Consider the following 23194-nt stretch of genomic DNA (forward strand, 5'->3'; position numbering starts at 1 on the left):
AACGGAGTCTGTGGGTCTCTGTTTCTCATCCCTTCTGTTACGATTTCTTTCCAGCTACAGATGTTTTCTTTGTTTTTAAGGGTTTTTAGGCAGATGTCGATGTCTGATTGTTTAGTGGCAATGTCGAGTTTGTTGTCGTAAACGATAAGATTAGTCAGACTTCCATCTCAAACTTTTTTTAATCTCCCCTTGTCGTTTCTTCATTTCATCTCTGACGTTTTCAAAGTCTTCGGATTTTGCAGGGACGAGTGGAGGAGTTTTCATGTATTAAACACCAATTTCCTCTCCACCCTTCTTCTCCCCATGTTTACTTATGCTTTTCTAATCCATTAGATCTTTATCAGACTTCTGATGGTTCATTCATTAGCTAATTAATGTAGTGCACTTGGGCCAAGTAGTTGGTTGTATTGGGAGATAATTTGTAACTTCATTCATCCACAAGACTTGGAATTTCTTATGCTACATATTTTAGACAATTGAGAAGTTAAAGAGTTATTTGAATTGGTTTCTCTATTGGATTTTTTTCAATTTTTCCCATTAAAGGGCATGGTTAAACATTATTGGAGATGATGCTGTTTTGGATGATTTTGAATAGAAAGCTTGCCTTATGCTACATATAGAGAGCTTTAGTAGTCCAAGTGTATATAATCTGTAACTTTGTTCATCGACAAGACTTGGAATTTCTTATGTTACGTATATTAGACAATTGAGAACGCATTATGCGAAGAAGTGAATGCAATTAGAAAAGTCTATTTCATTCATGGCGTTATTTGTTGTGTTTTCATGTTTGCATTTAGAAAAGTCTATTCAGTTGAATAGAAAGAAGAACGAGTGAAAGCAGTATGAGTAAATATAAGGGAAAGACATGAATTTTGACTTTTATTTATTTATTTTTCTGTATAAAATTTAATGTCTATAAAATTTTGTTTTTAGTTTGGTATGTTAGTAAATGCATTGTATTGTTTGTTTAAGGATTATTTAATTTTTTTTATTTCAATTTTTTTATTTATTCTTCTTAAAAAATCATTTAATTAATTTTTTACTTTTCAACCTTTTCTATTATTTGATCTTCTTTTCTCCTAGTCATCACACAGATTTCATGCGTGTTAAATGTGTAAGACCAAATTAAGTTGGCCAATATTTTTAGATAATTAGTATTGATTTGTAGGGCCCTCTTCACATAATTATAAGGGTCTAAGAAAAGAGAAAAGAGGGAAGAAGAGAGGAAAAAAGGAGAGAGAGAGAGAGCATAAACTCATGGGGAGAGAAGAAGGGGAAAAGAGAGAAGTCCAATGGACAAATTTGAACCAAGAGGAAGAGAGATGAATGCTCTACCTCAGGCCTTGAGGTTATATTTATAGTTGTTACAAGGTGTTTACAATGACTAGAATGCCCTTAAGGCTACATGCTTTAAAATAGAGTTTGTAACTTCTCTCTGATGAAGTGGCAATCGACTTCAATATTATTGGTCATTACATGAAATACTAGGTTTGTCGCTTTGTGAATTGATGGCTAATTATCACAATGAAGTTGCATTGGTTTTTCAAGGGAAAACCTAGTTCTAATAATAAGGATTTTTTATATATGGGTCATAGCTTGGTATTTTACTTTTGCACTTAATTGGGCTACAAGTGACTATTTTTATCCTGCAAGGTGATCAAATTTCTCCCTACTATTGTGCAATACATGGAAGTGGACTTTTTGTCCTTTGGTTATCCTGTCCAGTTTGTATTGACAAATCCTTCCATGATGTTATGTCCACGGTTTTGTTATAATAGCCTTTGTCCAAGACTATTTTTTAGGTATCTTAGAATTCTTTCCAAGGCCCGCCAATGTGATATTCAGGGATAGTGCACAAATTGTCGAATAATGCATACTGCAAAGAAGATATCTGATCTAGTTATAGTAAGATAGATGTTTATTTTTTTCAACTAGTCTTTGAAATCTTCCTGTATCTACCTCATCCCTTTCTTCTATGTATAACTTGGTATTTGGATCCTTAGGTGAGTCGAGAGATTTATAGTTAAGCATACATGTTTCTTCTAACAGGTCTAGCACATATTTTCTTTGTGATAAGACTATGTCATGTTTTGATTACAGAACCTCTGTTCTAAGGAAGTGTTTGAGTAATCCCAAAACCTTGGTCTAGAATGTCTTACTCAGTTCATCATTAGTTTTTTTTATCCCACTCTTGTTGTTTCTGGCCAAGATAATGTCATCTACATAGATCGTCTTAAGTATTATGCTAGTTTTGGTATGTTTTGACAAACACATAGGGGTGGTCAGTTTCACATCTTTTGAATTTAAACCCAAGGATTACCTTACAAAATTTCTAGAATCATGCCCGAGGTGATTGTTTTAAGCCATAAATGAATTTCTAAAGTTTGTAATATTTTCTCACCCTCAACCATTGATGAGCAAAGTAATCCAATCAGTCAAATAGAGATAAGAAAATGAAGAGAAGGAAGAAGAGAGAAGGGAGAAGAGAGAAGGGAGAAGGGAGAAGAGAGAAAGAGAAGAGAACAACTAGAGAGAATTTTAGAAAGACGGAAGGAGGATTAGGGATTGAATGACAAACCTAATCACCCCCTCCCCCCTCAATAACTATTTATAATATTGAGTATATCATAAATTACATCACCATATGAAGGGAGGAAACAGACAAGAATTAAAGACATTTTACATTGCCACTATACTCGAGTTACATCTTCCAACAACCATATAACCGAGAGGTTGTAGCATGTAAACTTCTTCTTGGAGAAAATCATTTTAATGTCAAGTTGGTGAAGATCCTATTGGAAATTGGTTGCAAGTGAGATGAAAACATGTACTGAGCTCATTTTACAAACGTGACAAAAGGTCTCATCATAATCAATCCCATAGGATTGAGTGTATCCCTCGTTGACTAATCTAGCGTTCAAAAGAGCAACACTGTCATCCGCATTATGTTTCATAATAAAAACCCATTTACATCCAACAGTTTTCTTTATGGATGGTAAAGTCATGAGATCCCAAGTGTGGTTGGAATGCATGACTATAATTTCTTCCTCCATGGTTGTTTTCCATTTTATATGTTGCAGTGCTTCATGAAAATCATTAGGAAGAGAGATAAAAAATAGTTATAAGGAGGGAATGACAACTTGGAGACAATCAATGAGTAGAGAGAAAGTTGAATATAGGATAGGAAGTAGATGGTCGTGTAGGGACACATGAGAGAGGTTATTTTCTGAGGGTAATGGGACGAGTGTCATATTAAGTATCAAATGGAATAGAAAGACTTAGAGAGGTAAATGACTTACTTTAGAATTGATTGGTGACTTGAGTGATTGGAGGAGCAAGAGGAAGAGGTATAGTTATTATAGAGGGATGCAAACCTGAAGAAGGTGATTTTTCTCTAGAATAGAATGGTTGATCTTGAAAAAAAGTGACATCAACAAAGATAAATATACGATGTAATCCTTGGTGGTAATATACATATCCCTTTTAATCTTTGGCATATCCAAGGAAGATACATTTATAAGCTCGTGCATCAAGTTTGGTTTGACCGGGAGTAAAATTTTATACTAAACAAACACACCCAAATATCTTAAGATGAAGTGGAAATGACTCTGTGTGTGGGAGGAATAGTGAGAGTAAAGATGAGTTTTGTAAAAGAGGAGAGGGCATTCTATAGATGAGATAGCGAACAATAAGAACTACATGTGGCCAATAGAATTTTGAAACATTTACAAATAATAATATGGCATGAGTTACTTCTAAAAGATGCATGTTTCTTTCTTTTGGCTACACCATTTTGTTTAGGTGTATAGACACATGAGGTTTGGCGAGTAATGCCATTTTGTTTACTTAATAATTGAAATGAGAGAAAGCGATAATATTTGGCATTATTGGATCAAAATGCCTTTATTTTTTTATGAAATTGAGTCCCTACCATGGCATGGAATAAGGCGAAGATACTAAGTACTTCCGAACGATCCTTCATTAAAAATAACCAAGTGACACTAGAATAATCATTAAAAAATATAACAAAATATCGAGAATGAAAGATATTTGATATATTTAAGAGGTTTTCATATATCATAATGGATTATAGAAAATGGACTATCACTTGAGTTATTAAAATGAGAAGAAAAAACAAGTCTACAATGTTTGCTTAATTGACAAAACACGCAGGATAATTTTTTATGCATGTAAATTTGGAACAAGTGTTAGTAAAATGGGTAAAGACAGATGACCTAATCTATTGTCCCATTGGACTGCCTATTGATCCATTTTGACTAGTGTTGAATTTTTTTTGGTCAAATTAGTGACGTCCTCTTTTTTCATGGCCTCCACCAATCACCTATTTGGTCTAGCAGTCTTAAAAGACATAATGAGAACATAAAAGATTATAAAGCATCCAAGTTTCTTTGCAAGTTCACTAATTGACATCAATCTTAAAGGAAATTGAGGAACAAAGAGAACATCATATGGAGGTAGAGAAGAAGAAGGATTCAATATACCTATCCCTTGAACTTATGTTTGAGATCCATCGACAATGGAAACAAACTGTGGAGTAGGGGGAGAGTTAGTCAAGTTAAAAATCTTCCATGTCAGATGTTCATAAGCCCCCGAGTCAATGATCCAAGAAGGAGAAGAATCACTAAGGAGAGTAGATGACATACCTATGGTGGCCATGGTGGCTGAAGAGGCGCTAGGAGTGGTAATGAGCATACTTTTCAATCTCTGAAAGACTTCATAATCCTCTTTAGTGAGGGTTTTATTTTTTTTTCGAGTCGACCTCTTTTGGTTTGCTAAATTGATTTAGATGTGTTGATCGACCATGAAGTTTCCAACACTTGACCCATTCATGATTAGACAAGCTACAATTGGTGCAAGAGCAGGAATGTGAGGAATCAAATATACCTTAGCCTTTGTTGAAATTACTAAGACCTCTTCAAACTCTTTCTTGTACCTTTGAAGTATTAGAGGATCATCTGCCTTGAGAAAACATGGCAGAGATCTCTGAGTGATTTTGATCTCGAGTCCTTGACTCTTCTTTGACTGAGACTCGATACATGGAATGACAAATATCATCAACGGAAGGCTTACCTGTAGAATTAAGAATTTGAGATTTTGTCATTCTAAATATGGCTAAACAAATTGCTCTAACTAACTCTTCCCATTGTTTTTCTTGAGTAGCTTCATTAGAGGAGTTTGGCTGAGCCAACTCCCACTCTTGCATGTATCCTCTAAATTTTTTAAAATTCATTGAGTTTGCCTTGAATTGGAGGAACTTCAAGATGACTTGAAGGTCACCACGTATGTGAAGAAGACACCAATCTCCCTCACCAGTAGATAGTTGAATACCCTGTTGGCCACTGATAGATGCCATATTCTGACATGAGAACTAGGTTAATTATAATAGAATAACCTTTATAATTGTGTTATAGGTGGTTATTTATCGGTTTTCAAATGAAATGAGCATTTATTGAATTTGGCATTAATCACTGTCGATATTGCATATTTTTCTCTCCTGAATTATATTTCATTGTTTTTAAGGTTTATTTCTTCCTGAAATGCTTTTTATAGATTCAATAATGGAATTTCAGGAGAATTTTGGTGGAGAAGGAGATATTTACCAAAATGTCCTGAGTGAAATGGAGGTGATTTTTAGGTCAAATCGTTTTAAAATAAATAAGAGGGGATTAAAGGGAAGGGGGAGCGTAAAGAGAAAATAGAGGGTGCGTCGACCAGAACAGAGCACCGGAAACAGGGGAGACCCGAGAGGAGTTTCCCACCGTCGTTCGCCGGGCCACTGTCTTTCGCCGTGCCACCGTCGTCCATCGCCATACAGTAACTGAGAACAAACCCGAGGAGAGCTCGAGAGAGTCTCCGTCGAGGTGAGTTCGACAGTCGTCGCTCGCCAGGCCGAGAAGTGATCTGAGAGGGCTTCTCCGATGCCACTTCCTCTTTCTGACTATCCTCCGACGTCTATTACATATTTTCGACCATTCCCTGAGCTATTCCGACTCCGACCGAGACTCGAGAGAGCCAGTTAGAGAACGTCAGCTTTGTTTCGTTCTTCGTCGGACGTTACCTCCGTCCGTCGGCTTCCAACCTTCGTCGCCGGTGTCGTCTCTACCTCCGGCCACTCACTCTTGCCAACCTGAAGCCATTAATTTCGGGAAATTACAGCACCCGTGAGAACGAGTTGCTGCCTGAGCGAGAGGAAGAAGAAGGGGAGTAATTCGTAATTTTTGAATTTAATTTTTATATAGTTTGAACTTAGGTTTTGAATGTTTATTGAATCTGATTTGATAATTAATGTTTATTGAATATTTGTTTTCTGGATATTTGATTAAATTAGCTAATTAGGGTAGGATTATAATTGAGGTTGGATTTTGGTATTTTAATCCGATTTCTATCTTTCACTCTATACGCCTGAGAGGGTCTAGACGCAAGGATTGAGAAATCAGATCCGTGGTTACGTGGTGCTCGAGAGAGGCACGAATCATCGTAAAATCCAGAGTTGACGTTTCCTGTTGTGCAAGTAGTTAACCAGATGATTGCTTGATAATTTAGGATATAATTAGTGTTTAGTTCATATTAATTCATCATATTTGGTTAGGCTAGTTGACTGAAGAATACACAAAATTCAGTCCTCTCTATGGATATGACCCTCGTTTCCCTCTAAATTACATGAACGATTCGTACGCTTGCGATGTATTAAAGCCGATGTAATTAAATTCTACATCAGCCACCCCATGTGACGACCTAAAACGGTACATCAAGGATAGTTGGTCGAACAACCTCTACAAGGAGCAACCTTAGCAACTGACAATATCAGTCTTGTATTTGACCAGCCTATGGGAAGCTCATATGAGATCAAGATCAAGAACGTTGGCATGGTCACACACATTCTCATCTCGAGGAAGGGCTCCTTTTCACGGCTGACTACATGTGACATCTTCTGGTTATGGCCCCTCACTCAACACATAGAGCTTGACTTTACCTATTTTATTGTGCTTTGAATGGTTGACGTAGCCAACAAAGTTTGAGGGGAAGGACTCCCTTTCAGGCCGATCATGGCTACTAATCTCCAATGGCACCAAGTTGCTCTAGAAGATGAAGAGAAAGTCCACCAAGCTAATAAGATGACCATTGGAGAGATCAAGGTTAACAAATTTGGCTTTACAAAGATTAGAGGTTGATGGTTCTCTTAGCATTCAAGGGGAAGAACGTGAATGCAAAAGATGCCTCAGAAGATGAGCCTAATCCCAATCGAACTCAAGAAGATCAGTTCCAATTAATCAAGAGAGCCGAAAAACAACTCCTCAAGCTCCGATCGACTCACGCGATTAGAGGGTGATGTGGCCGACATCAAAGAAACACTAGTCAGCCTCAAGGAAACCACTAGGAGCTTCAGACACTCTTCATCAATTTCATCTCTCTATCTGACACCTGGATTCGTAGGGAGGAAGAAGAGAAAGACAAAAATCAAACCAAAGGGAAGCTAGAAAGCCCTAGGTTCGTTAAGGAGAACGCACACCCTTGAGCTCGTTGAGGAGAACTCAAAACCCTGTTTAACCTAAATCAATGCTTGTCTTTCTCATTACTCTTACCCCTTAAATAGGGTTCACCCTTAAAAGGTTTAAGATAAAATATTACAAAAATACCCGTATAAATAAAATATTCCAAAAATACCCATGTGGCTTAAAAATGAAATAAAATAAAGTAAATTAAAGAAAAATAATTAAAATAATAATGTTATTGCGTGCATAATATTACACACCCCTAGAAGAAAGAGTTTGTCCTCAAGCTCGATGGTAGGTCTGCTTGCCTGTGTCGACGTCTCCATCCGTTCTCAAGTATCAACCATAGTATCTGTGTCAACCCTCTGGACTAAAAAACTGGAGCATCCAACCAGATAAGCATAATTTTTTTTTTTTTGCAAGGTGGCACTACCCCCACTTTTCCAATGTGGCAGAAACAATTGTCAATGCAGGATCAATGCCTGGAAAATACATCCCATGAGAAGCATTGTTCCAATATTTGGATCCAAAGGAAGAGTGCAGAGCTCCATTGGCCTAGCTTCCATATAAAGTCGATTGTGTGTGTTATGAGACCTGCACATTACAGTACGACCAGACTTTTCGAGAACAATCTCACGTAATGAAACAATTGGAGGAGAAACAATGATTTCAGCTCCACCCATGAAGTCATCTAGCAAATCCTAAAGGCAGATCTCAAGATGGAATTCTCCAGCTCGTGCTACACTATGTTCACCACTATTTTCAATTGTAGAAACAACCATAGAATTTGACTTGGACAGCCGTTTCAAACCTTCAACACCCTTGGGAAGATCTAAAGTAACTTTGCATTGTACAACAACACGCACAACAGGGGACACAGAGAACTTCATGGCTCAAAATGGGTGAGCATCAACGTCTTTCTCACCAGTCAAAGTAGCTTTTCTGATAATGAACTGATCCCATTCAACCAAAGCAACTGTCTTTCCACACGGAACATCTTCAACAGATTGATCAACTTCAGCACCTGCTAATGTAAGAGGTCTAGAATCATACTTCCCTTTTCCAACACTCTGGTTTAGTGCCTTGATTGCATGAAAATAGTCATCTGCATCCTCAAGAAGCATCCTGGTTTGGCTGCCTAGCAGCAATGTATGTTGGACTACCACAGCAGCATTGTTTGCTTTGCTGGCTGGCAACATTGGTTTCAGCAATGGCACTGTTGGTAGCACTGTTTTCTGTAGTGTCAAAACAGTGTCGTACAATCCAGCAATGCATTGGATTGCATTGGAACAATAGGTAAAACTTCCATTCTTCCAATAAACACGGCTATGCTGTTGGCCTAAAGATGGACCTATAAGTTTTCTGTTTTCTATTTTTTTTTTTTGAGCCCATTTCTGCATTGTAATAGCAGCAACATACAACAATTTGTGGAAGAACCCAAGTGCTGCAAAACCAGTAGCTTCCTCCTGTATCCTCTCCTTCCCAACCCAATTTGCATTCATATTAATCAACCCATAGGATACAAAAACATTAGATTCAAAACCATTCTTTATCGTGTAGTTATGGTCCGGGATCTAACACATGGATTCGTAGGGAGGAAGAAGAGGAAGACGAAAATCAAGCCAAAGGGAAGCTTGAAAACCCTATGTTCGTTAAGGAGAACGCACACCCCTGAGATCGTTGAGGAGAACTCAAAAACCTGTTTAACCTAAATCAATGGTTGTCTTTCACATTACTCTTACCCCTTAAATAGGGTTCACCCTTACAAGGGTTAAGATAAAATATTACAAAAATACCCCTATAAATGAAATATTCCAAAAATAAAGTAAATAATAAAATAATAATGTTATTGCGTGCATAACACTCACCACCAGGCCAACCTCCACCATCAGCCTAACTTCCCTCCTTAGCTGACCTAGGATTGACCCTATTTTGTATTTATCTTGCATATAAATTTTTTATTCACTTTGTTCACATTTTTTATATGATATGAAAAGTCTTGAGCGAATCCTTGTGTGCAATTTCCTTTTTTTTCCACTTGACATTCTTTTTTATATATGAGAAAATGGGGAGAAAATAGAAATAAAGCAAAAAAATTCAAAACTTAGATGGACAAATTTAGGGGGAGCAGAATTTTAAAAATTCTCAAATTTTCAATTGCTATGGGATTGGATAAATTTTAGTTTCTATGAGGTAGGTTTTACCATCAAGGGGGAGATTATTAACCTAGGTAGACCCTCATCCACATTTTGATGATAACAAACCTTAACCTAATGCACTAATGGTTGTAAATTAAGTATTTTAGATGCAATTTCTTCAAGTGACACATATTCATGGTCTTTAAAAAAAAATCGGCACATTTATCACAAGACCCCAAGCCATGATAGTGTCAAGAAATCTTGAAGAAGCATCTACAAGAAGATTGAAGACTTGAAGACTAGAGACAAGTTAATTAGAATTACCTCAAGTACTCTAGCCATATCCAAGGACAGTTAACCAAATCTCAATCCCATGGTACACAAGAGAATAAGAGTTTTAGGGCATAAATATTTTCAAAACCATGCTTAATCAATGCATAATCATGTTTAGAAGCCATTTAAGAAAACTAGTAACTGGCACGATCGATCGACAAAGTTTGCTTGATCGATTATCCAAAATTCCACTAGCAAAGCAATATAAAGCATGATCAATCATCCAAACAAACATGACCGATCATATAGAATCTTTCCAGATAAGGTTGTAAAACATGATCCATCATACGCTATAGCATGAACAATCATCCATAATTATGCATAGTTAGTTGTATAACATATAATAAATCAATCAAATAGGCTTGATCGATTGATTGGGTTTTATCAAAGATTAAAAACATGTTGATTGATGCTATAATCAATCAATAAGACTAGGGAACCAAAAAAATCATTATTACACATGGTTAATTAGTATTACCTTTCTAGTGATAAATCAACATATCTATCGACTTTTTAATAAGTAGATAATGGCTAGTTTGGTTGAAAATTTTATAAATTGGCAACTAACCATGCTTTACAACATTAACTAAACATTTATTTGAAATCCCAAGCATTCAAAGAGGCTTTTACTTGAAATTCCATAAAAACCCACTTTTGAGGTAAAAAAAAAAAAGATATATTATCACATTTTCTTCAATCTCTCTCAAAGTCATTCAGTATCCTAGCTTATTCAAACTCCAACATCTATTCTCTTGTTCTCAAAGAATTGGAGATTTGGATTTCACAAGGTGAAAATTGTTTCTCCCATGCAAAAGGTGTAAGATTTCCTTTTTCTTCTGTACATCTTATTGATTTCTTGTAGATGTGTTCTTGCACCTCAAAATATAAAGGCAAGACCCACTAGAGCTATAATCTAGTTCTATAATCTATGTGACAGAGATTTGTCATAGTGAAATTGGATATTACACTTGGCTGAAAGAGAGGCAAATCTCTTTGGAGTTGTAAATTTTAGCTAATAGAGTTTATTAGTTGAATTTTTCCGAGCAAGATTTCTTGGACAATGATTACTAATAGGGGAACATCAAAAACAAAAATTCCTTATGTTCTATTTGGTTAATGTTTGTCTATTATTTTTATTACTTCATTTTTGTAATTAACCATCAAAATTTTAATTTAATATCTCTATAAGCCTCCCACCCTTGAGAAACCACCTAGGCCAACACCTACGTGTAGGGGAGACATAAAAATTAAATAAGGGAGTTCTATAAAGATGGCATAGAGATGTACTTATACAAGTTGGTGTATGTCCTCCTACATCATTTGTCTTTTAAAGGATATAACCCTAAGGGCATTGTAGTCATTGTAAACACCTTCTCACATCTATAAATACAACCTCAAAGCATAGAATAGAGCATCAAACCTCTAGCCTCTTTCTTCAATTCGTCCATTTGGTCCTCTCTCTTTTCTCCTCATCTTTGTCCCCCCATGTTTTCTCCTTCTTCCCCCCACGAGCTAGAGCTCTCTCTCTCTCGCTCTCTCTCTTTCTCTTCTCTTCTTTTCTCCTCTCTTAGAGTCTTGTAATTTTGTGTAAAAGGCCCCAGAAATCAACATTGCTCACTTGAATTCGTAGCTCCACCTCACCCATTTGAAACTCGACATTGTTTACCATTAAATGTTTTACAATGTAAGGCAATTGTTAAAAATTTTGAAGTATCTCCCTATGCACCAAACTCTATTGCCAAAGCACGATGTGCAATAGGTCAACAAATAATACAAAATAACAGAGATGACTTTTAGAGATATGTAACCGGTTAATAGGCAATAACCATCTTATATCATAACAACATACAATGGTAAACAATATTTCGGAGTCTCGAATTGTTCTTAGGACAATCTAAGAATATGTACCATTACATTCTAATGTTTGTACACTTTTGGTATGTGAGTGCTAGGAAAACCTAGACATTATACGACTAGAACATTACAAATTCTTAGATGGGAAACCACATTCCATCAAAATAGTGCAATAAACAAAAAAGAACTTTAATGACTTATCCCTAATGTGTTAATGTGACCCTGCCAATCTCGATTTAGTAAGACTAAGTCATGGTCAACCTATTCCCTATACTCATATTATGTTATCTTTTCAATTCTTTATTAACCCACTTATTAGTTGTTTATGTTTATATTGTATGTTGTATATATTATGCTCATGTTTTGTTCTTCTTATCAATTTTCTATCAACCTAATTATGGGGTATTTATGTCAATAAGTGTGTGTTATAAAGCTTTATGAACATATTATGCTCATGTTATGTATGTGTTTTTTCAATTTGTAGTCAATGTAATTATTAATAATATTTTGGCAAGAATTATAATTAATTTTGAGGTTGGGCCGAGACCAGTTTCTTAAGGATCTCACTCATTCCAATCACATCCACAAAGGATATTAATGAACAAAATACAAAGGTCTCGCCGTACCACCCTTGGCTTCAATGGATAGAACTCTTCACCGCATGGACACCAATGCATAATACTTCGATTATAGCTCAATTTGATCAAGGTAATTCACCATCAAATAACATTCTTCATATAGTCCATGTAACGGTCCTATCATACCAACCTTTGCATGAATATCTAAAAGGAATAGGTGGATGGTGTATAGGAATATTTGAAATCACCAATATGGAATTTTGAACTAAAGATTGTGTTATATGTTAGACACCTATACATGTTGACCATAGGTTGACTCCTTTATTATTTTTTTATGATAACAAAACCTAATAGATCTGAAAATTTGTAAACCTAAGTATTTTAGATACTTTACCTTCAAGAGTCAATGTATCTCAAGGTCTAAAGCTACAAAACGATCAAGCATACTCAAGACCTCAAGCAACATTGAAGAACATCTCTTGAAGAAACACCCACCAGGAAGAAAGCAATGAGAAGACTAGAGTTCAAGTGTAAAATTCATATGTCAAAACTCAATCACAGATGTAAGAGAGCTTTCCTATAACTCTTCTTTAAGTACAATGGTGTATATGGAGTTTTAGGACATACAGTACATGTAAACATGTTTAAGAACATCATAATGGAGCTCTATGTTAGAACACTTAGACAAAATCATTCTCATATTTTTAAAGTCAATTTTGTTGAACTGGCACTTGAATGATCGATCAGTCTTTTCCAATGATCAATCATCTAGGAGAGTGCAAACCAATACTATAAAGCATAATCGATCAACCTTAGTTGATTTATCGATCATCCAGAATATGGTCGTATCATGCTATAATGCATAATCGATCATCCCATTTGGATTGATCTTTCAATATTATCTAGGCAAGTGAATTTCACAAGGAATGATAAATCATCCCACATGATTGATTGACCAGACAAAATCTTGTCAATCAAAGATATAAATCATGATCGATCATAGAAATTTTATTTATCGATCATACTTGCATTGCACAGCCAAAGGGAACTCTAAGTGATCGATCAACTTAACTTTTCAAAACCAAAGGTAACATATTGATCAATCAGTCCATCAATCAATAAGTTACATCCTGACACAAAAAAAAAACCAACGGTCTAATTTTTGTAAACGAGCAAAAAATGCTGCTTTGTAGGAAAAAAAGATAAATAAAAAAGCTCAAGTTGAAAAAACAAAACAACAACAATCATTTGACCAAATAAAATGTAATGGTCATGTGGGGCCCAATCTAGGGTATGTGTGTCACTTAGGGCCAACAAAGTATGGGATAGGTGTTCCACCGGTTTTGAAATTTTTGGTGTTTTGGGTAAGTACCAAGTCAAGCATCACATCACTTATTCAATTCTGAAGGGGTACACAATGCTAAACTTAGTGTCACTAAGTTGAGTTTTGGTGTATTATCCAGGCTTCTAACATAAAACAAAAGCAAAAAAAAAAAAAAAAACTAGGGCCCCAAATTGAACACTTTTGGCTCATCTTATTATCTCTTTTAAACTCAGCCAAATTTTTAATTATCTATTTCGAAATAGATGTAGCCAAAACACAGCTCAAAATATCCCCTTTTGACTTCCATTATCTCATGGACTGTAATATATCCATTGGCCTGTAATATGGCCACGACTGTCGCCGGAGGAAGACGATGAGACTAAGAGTGACCCCAGTTAACTCCGACGGAAAAAACTCGTGGATGCAGAAGCCAAGAGGACCTACAGTACCACCACCGTTAAATTGGTTTATTAAGAATTTTTAATCAAGGGTAATTTTTTAATACAGTCTTGTAATTCAAATCTAATAGATAATTAAAGTAACGTCATTAATAGATCTTAATATAGAATATGAGAATGAAGAATAATATTGTCGTGATTATTATTGATCAGGTGTAAACTATTTATAAAATTACACAGAGAAATTGTAGGTGATTAAGATTCTACAATTTGAGATTAAGACTCTACAATTTGAGTCTATCTCTAACTCAAACACTAGTTAACTTTATCTCTATCATTATCTTTATATCTATCACTATGTTTATCTCTATCTCTATCATGCCTCTGCAAGATGGAGCTCCAACAGGAGAGTCCAATCTTGATCTTCAAAAAGAATGTTCTTGGAAGAGGTTTGGAGAGAGCAGCGGCACTGGAGGCGGCTGGTGTGGACGAAATTTCATTGTCAGGTGGGAGAGTAGCGGCACTGGAGGCGATTGGTGCGGATAGAATCGCATCGTCTGGTGGAAGAGCAATTGCACTGGAGGCGGCTGGTGCGGACCGAATTGCATCGTCTGGAAGAAATACAGATCTTATATAAGGACTAGCCCGGTCGATTCAAACAAATATTCCAACACTCCCCCTCACGGGGAAAACCTGTGGACAAACTCATCGGAAAAACCCGGGACAAATTCACCGGAAAAACCCGGGACAAATTCACCGGAAAAACCTGAGACAAATTCACCAAAAATACCTGGGACAAATTCAGTGGGAGCGGGATTCGAACTTGAGACCAACCTGCTCTGTTACCATGAGAAACTTTCAATAAAACATTCACCCCACCAGACGGGGTGAGTTGATTTCATATTTATAATTGATACAAACTATTACAGCCTAATTTAGGAGATTTACACAAATTTGATTATGTACAATACAGGAATGAATGGAGCATGATTAGCTCCTGTAACAGATGGTCAAGGGTCTCAGTAAGGAAGCCCTTAAACAGGGTAGGTAATCTCAATCAGCTGAGATTATGATGCAGGATCTTCATGTTGTGATTTAGGCACATAATATGGCATATGATTTTCAACAAAGAGGAGACCGAAGAAAGCGCGAGGGGGTTTTGACGAACGTGGTTTTCGGCAGAGCGGACGGTGGCGGCAGCGATAGAGGTAGTGGAAATGATGGACGGCGGTGGCAACAGGATGTCGGGCGATAGTGGCGGGAGAGATGAGCTCTTCTTTGAGTGGAAGTTGCTGGCAACGGGCAGCAGGCGGCAAGGCAACAATGACAGTGACGATGGAGGTGCGACTCAATGGCGACGGGCGAAGGAAACGACAGGGGGGAGGGGGGGTTGGGCGTTGCGCCGGGCTTAGTTGTGAAGGCTCAAGATTTTTTATTTTTTTTCCAAATACCTCCGACGAGATTGCACAGACAATGGGAAGAGAAAATACCAGGTATAGGCGGCGGCAGCGACCTTATAGAAAGAGATAAAATAATAATTTCCCGATAAAGATTTCCAATGACGGCAGACTGGTTCTAATTAATCGATCGGAAGCTCTGATACCATAGAGAATATACAAATGATGAATAATATTGTAGAGATTATTATTGATCAGGGGTAAACTATTTATAGAAGGGAATTTCATTAAAATACCCATTTAAAATAATTTATTTTCAAAAACACCGACGTCATTAAAATATTTCTAAAACTACCCAACTTTGACTGGTCAAATGCCTATGTGTACAGTCAAAAGCGACACGTAAGCTTTGACTGCTTATGTGTCGCCACATCATCAGTGCAATAACATAGGTCGACACGTCGTATGCCATGTCATCTGCCACATATGCTGACACGTCACTAAATAAAAAATAAATATTTTTTAAAAAAAATAAAAAAATCATATACATATCATGACACGTAAGCCCTCACTTAGAATGTTTTTTTCTCAATAATCTCTCTTCCTCGATCTTTCTCCTCGTGTCTCCTCTAGCCGCTGCCGCCGCTTAGCCTCAGCCACTCGCTCTCCTACTGCCGTCGCTCAGCCTCGACCGCTCGCTCCCCTACTACACACTGTTTTCTGATTCAATTAACCCAACTAGCCTAACTTGCAAATGTGGTGAGATCAATCATGACAGTTCAAATGGATGAATAGTGTTTTATTGCATCGACGTTTTTCAATCCTTAAAAACGACGGAATCCGATCTGTTGTTCTGTTCAATTTTTTAACCTTCATAGACTTTGCTAAACCCTTTTCAATCTACAGGCTCGATTCGCTAAGGGTGGTAATTATAACTAATTTTTTATTTTACTATTTTATTCTGTTATAAAAAAGTAACATAAATAAAAATATTAATATTTTGTAAATATTTATTAATTTACCCTTTTATTATTTATCCAATAAATTTCATTTTATAAATATTCTTTTCTCCGTATGCAAGTAAAAAAAGCCTCTTTATAAATAGTGATGATTTAGTTTAAAAATACTTGCTTGAAAATAATTTAATAATATATTAATTAATGTGTTAACATGATTAATCATATTATTTTCATTTCAATAGGTTTTTATTAGATTTATCATGATTTTAAGTAGACTTTTAAAATTTTATTTGTCAAATAATTAATTTACAAACCAAATTACTTTTAAGTAATCAAAATTATTAATAATTTTGGTTTTTTGTATTTTTGACTTCGAGACATAAAATTTTTACTTTTCCCAAAGATAAATGTCCAATATTGTAGATATTAGGTAATAAAACATGTATCTTATTTTTTGAATTTTTTAAAAAAAATTATTCAATTTTTTATTATTTAATGACATGGCAGCTTATGTGGCAGATGACATGGTAAAATTATGACGTGTCAGACGACGTGTAGATCTATGTTTATTGTACTGATGACGTGTCTACACATAAGCAGTCAAAGCTTACGTGTCGCTTTTGACTGCACACATAGGTATTTGACCGGTCAAAGTTATGTAGTTTTAGAAATATTTTGATGACGTCGGTGTTTTTGAAAATAATTTATTTTAAATGGATATTTTAGTGAAATTCCCTTTATAGAATTACACATAGAGATTGTAGGTGATTAGGACTCTTTAATTTGAGTCATCTCTAGTTAGGTAAGTTATTTTTATCTCTATTATTATTTTTATATCTATCACTATATTTATCTCTATCTCTATTATTTATATTAAAATAAAAAAACAATCCTATTCGCCCTCCCTTTCTCCCGACCAAGAAAAGGGGAGAAGCGGCTCCCCCGCTGAGTTCGCTGACGCTGCTCGCAGAACCGTCGGCTCCATCTCTCCCCGAATTGATTTTTCTGAAGTTCGACAGAAACACATCATTAAACTGCTCGGAAAACCATATACAGAAGTGCAAATTTGGGGCGAATCAGTAACCAAATCCGTAAATGAGGATCAGAAGCATTTGAAGAGTCTCTGAATTTCCCTACTGTAAATCCGCCAACATCGACAGGAGTCGAATCAGAAAATGAGGGTGAATGGAATGCGTTGTAGGTAAAAATATTTCAGCCACCATGTTGGGCAGAATGGGGGAAATCTGATCTTCCACCACAAAAATAATCGAGTACCTTTGCGAAACTAGAAGATCTTCAATAAAGTCGATAAGATTAAATCTTCACAAATTTGGTCCTGTAGAAGTAAAGGTTGAAGCAACTATTTTATTTTTAGCCCTGTCACATATATTAACAAAAGACTTCACATCATTCATCATTCCTCAGAAAAGTAAGTCTTTGGTATCGTTATTGCCTTCCTTTAATGGCCTTTTTGTAAAAACTAATTCTTAATACATATTTATACGGACTTATCCCACTAATACTCTTTCTCACTCACTTAAAATGCCTGTTAGTGCACCGGAGGGAAAGTAAAAGTAAAAACGATTTCACTCTCACGTACCCAAAAGCATTAGTGCACACACGATGGAAAGTAAAAGTGAATGAACTAGTTCATTTATTTTTGCTCCTCCAGTGTAAAACGACTGAAAGTAAATTTTGACCCTAAACACAACTCATTCACTTTTACTCGCTCACATGACGCTCTCTGTGTTCTCCTCTCTCTCGATGTTCCCTTCATCCTCATCTCTCTAGACATTCCCTCTTTCCTCTTCTCTCTCGACCCTCTCTGCTTCCCAACCCTCATCTCTCTCATCTCTTGCTCTCTATCAGCTCGTCGTGTTGATGAGCCCTCAAAGTCGAACCCTTTGCTGAACCATTAGTGTGGCAAGTTGTGCTCGTCGTGCTGGCCATCGTTACCCTTGTCTCGTTGCTCCTCACAAATGCCATTACCAAAATTTTGGTTTCCCTCCTCGTAGTAGTTGTGATTGTGTTGGCGCATTTGGCAGTGAGGAAGACAGATGATCTATTCATGGACTAGGGAGGCAACCCAAGTGGGACGTATTCGTTGGTTGTTGACCCCAGTAAGTGTCTTCTCACTCAGGCTTTTGCGCCTTCTTCTTCTTCCTAGTTTGGCGAAAGAATTGGGGATTGTACTCTCCTAACATGAATGTATTATTCGTCATTACTGTTGGTTAAAACTGCTTTTGATTGATTGATTATTAGGTTGTATCATATGACCATCCTTCTACTCTTGGAGATATCACGGTTCTCTGAAAGTGCTTTCTAGGCTTCCTTCTTCTTTGTATTATGTTAACTATTTGTTTCGAATTCCAATGTAGTTATCTCAATTTGTCACAGTTTTCATCCAAAGACAAAAAAATGTTTCCATTCATCTCAATCAAGAGGAAATGAGAATAGAAGAGTATGAAACAAAATATAGTGTTTTAGAATCTAGAAGCCCCATTAATGCATGCAAAATCCACTGAAAGTACTGGTGGGGTATTATAAAGTCGTTACAAAAAGCAAATTTTTTCTTGTTTTCACTATATTTTCCATTTTGGGCAATTTTCCTGCGCATTTTCCATCAAACACACTAACACAAATGATTCACTATGTCTTAGGCAGATATTAATGGGGTTGAACCTAGACACACCGTAAATTTGAATATGGGAAGACTCTTCAAGAAATTTGAAATAAATCGTGACAAATTTATACATGCATTAATTACTTTATAACCTAACTCTCGAAGCCTTTCCATTATGGTGTGAACGCATTGAAAGCAAGGGATATTCCTCCTTGAAAGAGATATCCATGTAGCCACTGCGGGCCCCCATTTCAGTTCTTAACTATCCGGCAAAAATCACGTGGGTCCCCCAACAATAACATTCTACGCCGTGGATGTTGATGATTCGTCAACGGCTACGATATCTGGATATTAAACATAATCATCAGATTCGCTTTTTCTTCTCGGGATTCTATCTGGATATTTCCACGGGGGTGGGACAACTCCACAAGGAGCACGAGCCCGCCACGCGCATTGTCTTGTAACTTAATCGTAACCGTCCACGTGGAAAGATCCCAAGCGGAAGAAACAAAGAAAAACCTAGCCACCCCTGACTCACTTGCACGGCTCTACCTCTATATTATCCTCTCTTCCGCACACCACACTCCATTCCTCCCCTCTCTCATTTCCTTCCCCTTTCCCCTCTTCTTCCTTCTTCCCGGACTGAAATCATGCTGCTCAGAGCTCCTTCCGCCTTCTCTGTGGCCTCCCGTGGGGACGCCCAGAGCCTTTTCTTCTCCTCCTCGGCTTCCATAGCCCCCGGAACTTCTTCTACTGCTTCGGTCTTGAAGTTTTCGCGTATGAACGGAAGAGAGGGTGTTGTTGTCATGGCTGCGAAGGAGGCCAACAATCAGCCGTTGACGGGCGTGGTGTTTGAGCCCTTTGAAGAGGTCAAGAAGGAGCTGAATCTTGTTCCTTCTGTCCCTCAGGTTTCGCTCGCCAGGCAGAAGTACTCTGATGATTCTGAGGCGGCTATCAATGAGCAGATCAAGTAGGTCTTCTTCTTCCTGTGGACTTCTTCCCTTTTTTTTTTTTTTTTACTTTGGGAGAATTTTGCTTCTAGTGCTCTTTTCATCTTTTTTTTTTTTTTTCCCGTTGCTAGTTATCTCTACTTATTTCTACTCCTTGGATCTGTTTTTTCCGGTCTCACCCGGGTCGATCGTCTGGTGTTTCTGCTTGTTTTCATTTCTTTGAAGATTCTTCATACTTCCACCTTCGCTCGAGCTTTTTTTTTTTTTTTATATTTTTTCCTTTCTTGAAGATTTGATTTATTTGATTTGTGAAAATCCAGTGATTCTTCTTGCTCATTATTACGGTCAATGGTGTTGCAGTGTGGAGTACAATGTTTCATACGTCTACCATGCTATGTACGCCTACTTTGACAGGGACAACGTCGCACTCAAGGGACTTGCCAAGTAGTACTTGATCATTATCCTGTTTTCTATTTTTGGATTATTTATTCTGCGCCTTCTATTAGTTGCTCTTACTATATTTTTTATTATTCTACAAATCTTTATATCTTCTTCTCGACAGGTTTTTCAAGGAAGCTAGTGCCGAGGAACGAGAACACGCTGAGAAGTTTATGGAATACCAGGTATCTTTGTTTTTTCCTTTTGTTCTTTTCCAGTGAATTTTGCTTAATTCGTTGTCCGAGTTGTAGACTGTTGTTTTTTGTGCATTATCAGAACCAGCGGGGTGGAAAAGTAAAGCTGCAGTCCATACTGATGCCTCTTACCGAGTTCGACCACCCTGAAAAGGGAGATGCACTTTATGGTATTTTTTCCTTCTTTGTTTCTTGATTCTGCTTTGTGGGTAGGTTTGGTAATTCTGTACTGTCTGTAGATCAGTATATCTTTCTAACTTTGGAGGGCTTTTGTAATTCAGAGTGGCATTTGGAGGTTTTAATCTTGCTTGTAGTTAAGATAATCTGGAATCTGTATCCGTAGCATCTTGTCTGTTTATGTAGATTGATGAAGAATGTGTTTGATATTGTGTTGGGTTAGAGATGTTATTCCCTGTTGTTTATGGATGCAGCAATGGAGCTAGCCCTCTCTTTGGAGAAATTAACAAATGAGAAGCTGTTAAACTTGCACAAGGTAAAACATCTTAAGCCTTATTGTACTGGTACGACTAGTGTTCTTGAAGCTAAAACTACAGAGTTAGAATTTGATTGCTCCGTTTTTTCTTTTGGTATAAAAGGTGGCAGAGCGATCTCATGATGTCCAGATGGCAGACTTCATTGAAAGCCAGTATTTGACTGAACAGGTATAATACATCTTTGATGAATTTGAAAAACTCTTGTTTCTGTTTCTTCTCCAGAAGGGGTTTTCAACTCTGTTTCTTCCGTTTTCCAGGTAGAGGCCATAAAGCAAATTTCAGAGTATGTTGCGCAGTTGAGGAGGGTGGGCAAAGGCCACGGTATGTATCAAGCAATCAATCAATCAATCCATAGGACTCTGCTATTACTTATTGATGCTGATGAGAGAAGTTTCTGTTTGCAGGGGTGTGGCATTTCGATCAGATGCTTCTCAACCAAGCCGTTGCCGCCTGAGCACTACAGGAAACGCTAGTTACTTAGCCCATTTTCTGGGTTAAGGATGGGAATAAAAACTCTTTGAAATATATAGATGTGAAAAAGTGTTCGTGCTTAAAAGGATTGAACTGGTTCCTTTTTCTCTCAGTAATTATCAATCAAATCGTATCATTCGCCGCCTTATATTCTGCTCTTTCTTTTCTTCTTTGGCTTTTGCTTCCTGGAATTGGAGTGAATGAAAGAAAAGCAGAAGATTTCGCGGATGTTCTTTCAATGCAAAGCTTGGGATGAAAGACGAGCCTATTCGTGGTCAAATCAACCCAGAACCGTAACCTCAGCAATGGTGAATTGTTCTTCCAACCTAACAGCTATGTCGGCAAGTTTAATCTAAAACAACTCCAATGATTCCCCATGTGAACTATGTCTTTCCTTCTGCTCGATTACTTAACCGCACCAGTTTGTTAAGTGGGACGCTTGAAAAGTTGCTTCATCAGGGTTGTTTGTCTGTATGAAATAATTTTAATTGATTCGTCTTGCTTATGCCTCAAAATAAGAAGATGGAAGAGGACCTGCCGTTCTCTCCACCTTGCATGTTGTTGTGACGGGCGAGTTGGTTGAAAAGCAAGGGAAATAGATCTGTTGACTCTGCTTTGCTTTTGACCCATCACTGGCTTTTGTCAAAAATTGTACGTAACCTGACTTAAAGTAGGTTAGTCAGCTTTTGTTTCAAAGGGAAAATGAAGCCAAAATGGATTGGGACAGAAATAAGGTATTTTTTGCACGAATTTTAAGATAAATACAAGGCCTATTTATAAGCAAATCAACCACCCTTATCCCTTTAATACAGAGACAATGAAAATTTGTCACATAAGCAAAGTAAATCTTATCTTATTCAAATTCAAATGCGTCAAACTCCAGGCCCTTATCTCAAACTACCCTATCCTAATCCGATGTGGGTAGGAGGAACTCAAATTTTGAATTTGAGTCAAAATACCACTCAGCTAGCCTCCCAACCAGCCAACGCCACTTGTTGGCCTAGTGGACACTTGCGTGCACTGGTCTGGGCTGCAACAACAGCCTGTGTGCCGATGAGCCTCAGCTACTACCGCCTCGGCTCTTTCGTGCCAGATTCATATTTTTGGGTTCCATGAGGATGTTGTTGATGTTGGACGGTCTTTTTGAGAGCTTGAGGCGCTATTCCACCTTGAAACCCTATTTTGATGCCAGCGCCAACGTTCTCCACTTTGATCGTCCAACATATGAACTCGCCAAAATTGATTGTGTTGACTGTGCCTCGTCTATCTACGGCTATGCCATCCATGTCGTGTTAGCCAACGTATCATTCTGCTGCCACAATAACGCAGACAACTGTTATGACAAAATGATGACAATAAAGAGACAAGTAATCACACGACACAAAATTTTACGTGGTTCGGCAAATTGCCTACATCCACGGGAGCTGCAGAGGATTTTTATTTCTTCAATCAGAGGAATCACAATACAAGTGGGACCAGTATATTTTCTTTTCACCTTTTACACAGCCAGCAGAGACCCTTCTCTGCAG

The 23194-nt window shown here is 37.2% G+C and overlaps 1 protein-coding gene across 1 annotated transcript; it reads left to right on the forward strand.

The window, feature by feature from the left end:
- The first annotated feature begins 19698 nt into the window (after window positions 1–19698).
- LOC137940695 (ferritin-3, chloroplastic-like) lies at window positions 19699–21813 on the forward strand. Its single transcript, XM_068785834.1, has 8 exons — window positions 19699–20088; window positions 20429–20512; window positions 20631–20691; window positions 20783–20870; window positions 21132–21193; window positions 21297–21362; window positions 21452–21515; window positions 21599–21813. The coding sequence occupies exons 1-8, from the start codon at window positions 19769–19771 to the stop codon at window positions 21646–21648; spliced, it is 795 nt and encodes a 264-aa protein (XP_068641935.1). The 5' UTR covers window positions 19699–19768; the 3' UTR covers window positions 21649–21813.
- Window positions 21814–23194: the final 1381 nt, after the last annotated feature.

This window comes from Aristolochia californica, unplaced genomic scaffold, assembly GCF_029961685.1.
Source record: "Aristolochia californica isolate CCGP_79_NKW_82.1479 unplaced genomic scaffold, dmAriCali1.0.hap1 SCAF_10, whole genome shotgun sequence".
Taxonomy (NCBI): Eukaryota; Viridiplantae; Streptophyta; class Magnoliopsida; order Piperales; family Aristolochiaceae; genus Aristolochia; species Aristolochia californica.

Bases quoted from the DNA above. Each gene is read 5' to 3' on its own strand.
- LOC137940695 (XM_068785834.1), top strand. From the start codon at position 19,769: ATGCTGCTCAGAGCTCCTTCCGCCTTCTCTGTGGCCTCCCGTGGGGAC. The intron at 20,089-20,428 runs GTAGGTCTTCTT...ATGGTGTTGCAG, and splicing joins GCTATCAATGAGCAGATCAA to TGTGGAGTACAATGTTTCAT. The intron at 21,516-21,598 runs GTATGTATCAAG...TTCTGTTTGCAG, and splicing joins GAGGGTGGGCAAAGGCCACG to GGGTGTGGCATTTCGATCAG.